The sequence below is a fragment of the Oncorhynchus clarkii genome, chromosome 6 (genome assembly GCF_045791955.1).
Source record: "Oncorhynchus clarkii lewisi isolate Uvic-CL-2024 chromosome 6, UVic_Ocla_1.0, whole genome shotgun sequence".
NCBI lineage: Eukaryota > Metazoa > Chordata > Actinopteri > Salmoniformes > Salmonidae > Oncorhynchus > Oncorhynchus clarkii.
Genome location: NC_092152.1, coordinates 7921291 through 7927194, shown reverse-complemented (window position 1 = coordinate 7927194; position 5904 = coordinate 7921291). Strand labels below are relative to the sequence as shown.

Here is a 5904-nt window from a genome sequence, read left to right as displayed (position 1 = left end):
GAATATTACATTGATATATATATATTTTGTATTTGAGGTATTATTGAAGAGCAAAGTCTGAATCTTTAATATAAAGCTAACTTCACCTCTGTAAAACAATGTATGATTGAATCAACCAATTTTGATTCACCAATAAAAACGGTGAACTAATCTTTTAATAATAATGTATCAACCCTGTTACCTATAGATAGACAGTCTAGACATGTTGAAACTATTTACATGTGTTTGGTAAGCTTGCATTCCATTCCCCCTGTCACATGGGGATCTATGGTTGATTCTAGATGAAATAGTCAACTCTGTTACAGTCAACCCTGTCACTTTATTTGGCACTTAATAGGCACTTACTATAGTATGTATTTGTTACTTTGAGATGGAAAACATGTTTTATATTAAGTTGAACATGTGCATTTTATGACAGAATGTTAGAATTAGGTGAAATATAAAGTTACACTCCCCAAAAGGTACTCAATTGGTGGAATGACCCGAGTACTGAACTGGAGGTGGGAGAGCTAACGATGCTTCTACTGTTGCTCTCTCCTCAGATTCTTAGAGAAGCTATTTCAATCTGATATTTCTCCTATGGTCTAAAATAGATGTGTATAGAGGACTCCTCTCTAATATAACATGTCACACATTGTATCAAACTGATGGAATGTTAGGTGTCTCATTGAAAGTCTAACATCTACCATGACTACTGGATGTTTCAATTCTAATAAATAACAAAACAATCCACACCGTAACAACAATATTGCTTTTTTAATAAATGCTTTTATTAAAGAATAAAACTTTGCTAACAAAAATGACATCATCAAACATCACTGGCCTGACTTGAGCAGCTCTGCCCGGGGATGGAGCCAGCAACTTAGCTGCTACCGGTCCGGTCCAGGCTACCTGCAGACCTCCTCCCAGACCTCCTTTTCAGCACCTCCCCTTAACAGGAGAGGTGGTGGAAATGATCAGAGTTGCATTCAACTTGAATAAAGATGAGAAACTCTGGTTTGTGGAGCCACTGGTCTGAGGGGAGGACTTCTGAAACCATTTCCATTTTTGGGATATTTTCTAGGACTGTAGAGGTGGTAAGCAGAGATGAATTTAACTAGGATACAGAGGAGAGTCTCTGACCTTCGATGGTTTGTTGCCTGATAAAGAGGATACTTGCTGGCTTGAGGAGACTATAATGTTTTGAGGAAGAAATGTGGCTCGATGACTTAAAGAGGAGGAGGAATTATTGGGCGACACTTTTAATTACCAACGTAACCTCAGTGGAACTGTGGCTTCATCGAGTTCCAGCTCTAGGCAGAATGCTGTAAGACATCACAGAGACAGGTAAGTATCTATATATTTACATGTGTGTTGCATGTACACTAAACCCTCACATTTGGATAATGTCACTTTTTAAAGTGATGACATGTATATTAACAGTGTAAAACATGAATAGATGTTTAAACATTCTTTACCTCATCCTAATTTTCTTCCAGATGCTTGGCTTTTTCTTTGTCTTGGATATTCGCTCTGATGTTTCAACCTCTTCTGGAGCTTCTAGCTGCTGGCTGTCTGGCCCCCCCTGATGGTTCTCTGGCCCCCCCTGATGGTTCTCTGAACTCCCCTCCTGGTTCTCTGCCCATGCCTGTTGCCTCCTTGGCCTTTCCTGGTGGCCATCAGCAGATCCAGTGGGCTCTTGGCTTACTTGTTGGCCATTGGCCCACCCGGGCAACTCCTGACCGTGGTTGTAATCGTGGCTGTGTTGGGTGGTTAGACACCGGGTGTTGATTTGAGCATCAGCCTCCAGATTCATCTGCTCCAGGTAGTTTTCCTTCATCCTCTCCCTCTCCTCCTTCAGTTGTTGATGAGTCTGTTTTTTAAGCAGGGACCGCTCTCTCCACTGCTTATTGAAATCCTCCATCTTCTTCCTTCTCTCCTCAGCCTTCAGCAGCTCCTTCCTCTTCTCCCTCTCTCTCTCTGCCCGGGTCATGGTGGATGTTAGCCTTGTGTGTCCAGGGATGGCTGGGAGGGGAGAAGAAGTAGAGTTCACATTCATCTTAGTGGATCTGGTATCAACTTAAATGTAATGGACACAGGGAATGAAGAATAGAAAACACAATTGGATCTCAATGATTCTTTACTCTTTTCAGTTGAGCAAGGCATGGAATTTGTCAATAAAGTGCAATAATTCCCATCCCGAATTGACCTGGCCCTAAGTTGAACATGAGTCCAGAATGGCACCTATTCTTTGTATAGTGCCAGGGCATATGTGATCGCTTAGCGCCCCATGGCCACTAGTAGCCCCACACGTTTTTGTGTGTGTGTTTTTAGGAACTCTTTCTGGGTCTCTACTTAGTCTTGAGAGTTAGACTAGTAGATGACACAAGGTACCATTTAAAAACGTGGTTGTTATCAGCAGTATTTTTCTTGTTATGTCAGTCAGTCATTCAATGAGCCATGTCAGCTAACATATTCTTTGGACAGTAGTTTTATATTGAAACAATGATGCAACATGATGACTGGTGTGGAACGTATGTGTGTAGAGGAGACTAAAGAGGATGATGTCATAAGTAGAGGGAAAACAGGTCTTACCTATGTGGACGATCTTATGGCCCTCCTCAGCCTCTCTCTGATACGTTCTCTCTATCTTTCTGATGTTCCTCTTCTCCCATTTTTTATTCACCCAGCCCACAGCTCTCCTTCGGATACTTTTATCGGGTGGGAGAATGTCCTCCTTGTCATCTTCTTTTTCCTCCTCCTCTAACTCACCCCTCTTGTACTCAAGGATCTCCCTTCTTTCCTCTTCCACCATCTCCTCTCTTTTTTTTGCCTGTATTATTTCTTCTCTCTCTCTGATTAAAGATAAATGGCATTTAATGGCTTTCTTTCTCTCCTCCTCTCTCTCTTCCTCTCTCTGCCTCTCCTCCTCTCTTAGTCTCAACATTTCTTTCTGTCTAGCAATTTCAATCTCTTGTTTTTTATCCTGCTCCTCTTGTTGTCTTGCCCTCTCCTGTTTTCTTTCCATCTCCAGCCGTCTTTCCTCCTTCTCCCTCCTGATTTGTTGTCCTCTTTCTATGTGTTCTCGCTCCCCCTTCAACACTTCTAACCTCCTCTCTTTACGCCTATTGAAGACTTCCCGTGCTTTTGCTTTAACATTAACTACTACATGTTTCTTCATGCTTACTTCCTTTCCTCTCTCTTCTCTTTCCCTGTACTCTTCCTCTGCTTCCTTAATCACTTCCTGCTTTTCTTCCATCTCTCTCTCCTGTTCTATCTCCAGTTCATTCTGTCCCTCAATTTCCCCCAAAATATTTTTCTGCCCTTCCTTTCTTCTTCCTGCTTCCTCCCTTTCTCTCATAATCATCTTTTCTTTCTCCATCTCTTTCTGTTGCTGATCTTTTAATTCCATCTCTCTCTGATTGTCATTGTCTTTCTCCCTTTCTTTCTCCTTCTCCTTTTGTTTCTGTCTCTCCTCTTGTTGTTGTCGTCTGTGTATCTCTTCTATCTCTCTCTGTCTCTTGTTCTCCCTCTCTCTTCCCTCCTCCATGTCAATTTGCTTCTGTTTCCATATATTTTCTTCTTCTTGATCTCTCTCAAACATTATCTTTCTCTCCTCTTGTTGTTGTCGTCTTTCTTTCTCTCCAATCTCTCTCTGTCTCTCTTTCTCTTCGATCGTTCTCTGTCTCTCTTCTCTTTCGATATGTTTTTGTCTCTTTTCCATTATCTTTCTTTTGATCTCTCTCTGTCTCTCTTCTTCTCTTTCGATATGTTTTTGTCTCTTTTCCATTATCTTTCTTTTGATCTCTCTCTGTCTCTTCTCCCTCTCTCTTTCTTCCTCTTCCATCTCTATTTGCTTCTGTTTAAATAGTTGTTCTTCATTCTCTCTTTCAATCTCTTTCTGTCTCACTTCTCTTTCCATGTTTTTCTGTCTCTTCTCCATTCTCTTTCTTTTGATCTCTTTCTGTCTCTCTTTCTCCCTCTCTCGTTCTTCCTCTTCCATCTCTATTTGCTTCTGTTTAAATAGTTGTTCTTCATTCTCTCTTTCAATCTCTTTCTGTCTCTCTTCTTCTCTTTCGATATGTTTTTGTCTCTTTTCCATTATCTTTCTTTTGATCTCTCTCTGTCTCTTCTCCCTCTCTCGTTCTTCCTCTTCCATCTCTATTTGCTTCTGTTTACATCTTTCTTCTTCGTGCTCTCTTTCAATCTCTCTCTGTCTCTCTTCTTCTCTTTCTTTCTCTTCCATCTCTATTTTCTTCTGTTTACATCTTTCTTCTTCGTGCTCTCTTTCAATCTCTCTCTGTCTCTCTTCTTCTCTTTCTTCCTCTTCCATCTCTATTTGCTTCTGTTTACATCTTTCTTCTTCAATCTCTCTTTCAATCTCTCTCTGTCTCTCTTCTTCTCTTTCCATAATTTTCTGTCTCTTCTCCATTCTCTTCCTTTTGATCTCTCTCTGTCTCTCTTTCTCCCTTTCTCGTTCTTCCTCTTCCATCTCTATTTGCTTCTGTTTACATCTTTCTTCTTCAATCTCTCTTTCAATCTCTCTCTGTCTCTCTTCTTCTCTTTCCATAATTTTCTGTCTCTTCTCCATTCTCTTCCTTTTGATCTGTCTCTGTCTCTCTTTCTCCCTCTCTCTTTCTTCCTCTTCCATCTCTATGTGCTTCTCTTTGCGTCTCTCCTCTTCTTCTTCTCTCTCCATCTCCTTCTTCTTCTCATCTTCTTCTTGTCTCTGTTTTGGTATTTTCTCCATTCTCTTTCTTTCTACCTCTTTCTGTTTGTTGTGCTCACCCTCCATCTTCTCCTCCATGTCCATTTGGTTCTGTTTCCATTTATATTTGTCTGTTTCCATATTTTCTAATTCTATCTGCTGTTCCTTGATTTTCTTGAAGACTTCCTCCAATTCAGACGTATTTTTGTCATTGATGAGGGCTGTCTCCATCTCCATCTCTCTCTCCACTCTATTTTTCAACTCCTCTTCACTTCGTCTCCAATCATTTTCTCTCTCTCTGTCTCTATCAAATGTTCTCTCTGGTTCAGTCTCGTCTTTCAATCTAATCTCTTCTTTCATTCTCACAACCTCTCTGTCTAACACTAGTACATTTTGGTTAACCTGTTTCACTCTCTCATTCTGTCTTCTAAACGCTTCTTTCGCTCTTTCAAATTTGATTTTGTATTGAATCTCTTTTGTTGTCATATCTTCTTTCAGTCTCTCAACCTCTCTCTCTAACTCTTTTACCTTTTCGTTAACCAGTTTGACTTTCTCATTCTCTGCAATACGCATGTCTCTTTCTCTTTCAAATATGATTTCCTTCTCAATCTCTTTCAATCTCTCAATTTCTCGTTTTAACACTTTTATCGTTTCTTCTGCCTGTTCCACTTTCTTCTTCATTTCTTGTCTTTCCAATTCTGCTTTTCTCTCACTTTCCATCTCCCTTTCTCTCTCTTTTTCCCTCTCTCTTTCCCTCTCTCTTCCTGTTTCAATAGGTTTGTTGTTCCAGGCCATTCTTGGTCGCTGCTCCTCCATGACTTTCTGCCATATCCTCAATCTCTCAATCTCTTGCTTCATTTTAAAAGGTTAAATTAGTGATAATCTATTACCAAGACACACTTTCAAAGGATTTGCAGAGAATGATACACAGAACTACAACCTACAACCTAGAGCTAGGTAATTGAATCAAACACTGGACAACATCAATAGCAGGGTCATGTTGATCAATTCATCTGGACAATTCATTGTCAATTAATGTATTGACATGGTTTGAAAAAATTATGAGACATTTTATGGAATCAATTATGTCCAAAATGTGTACAAATACAAACACACAACCTTCTTGCCCATTCAGTTAGGGGTTTGAGAAATTCCTGTTACAATTTGTGTGATGTTACAACAATGTTGCCTCTGATGTTTATGCTTGTAGAAATTAC

At 40.0% G+C, this 5904-nt stretch overlaps 1 protein-coding gene across 1 annotated transcript; it reads right to left on the bottom strand.

Annotated features, from left to right (window-relative positions):
- Positions 1-1453: 1453 nt before the first annotated feature.
- LOC139411848 (trichohyalin-like) lies at positions 1454-5503 on the bottom strand. Its single transcript, XM_071158590.1, has 3 exons — positions 4455-5503; positions 3103-3680; positions 1454-2004 (listed from the first exon to the last, which is right to left on the bottom strand). The coding sequence occupies exons 1-3, from the start codon at positions 5501-5503 to the stop codon at positions 1454-1456; spliced, it is 2178 nt and encodes a 725-aa protein (XP_071014691.1).
- Between the last annotated feature and the right edge of the window lie 401 nt (positions 5504-5904).

Excerpts from the sequence above, each read along its gene's own strand:
- LOC139411848 (XM_071158590.1), bottom strand. The coding sequence starts at position 5,503 with ATGGAGGAGCAGCGACCAAGAATGGCCTGGAACAACAAACCTATTGAA. Across the intron at positions 3,681-4,454 it reads GAGATGGAAGAGGAAGAACG|CGAAAGAGAAGAGAGACAGA; the intron begins AGAAAGGGAGAA and ends ACAAAAACATAT. Across the intron at positions 2,005-3,102 it reads ACGGGAAGTCTTCAATAGGC|CCATCCCTGGACACACAAGG; the intron begins GTAAAGAGAGGA and ends CTCCCCTCCCAG.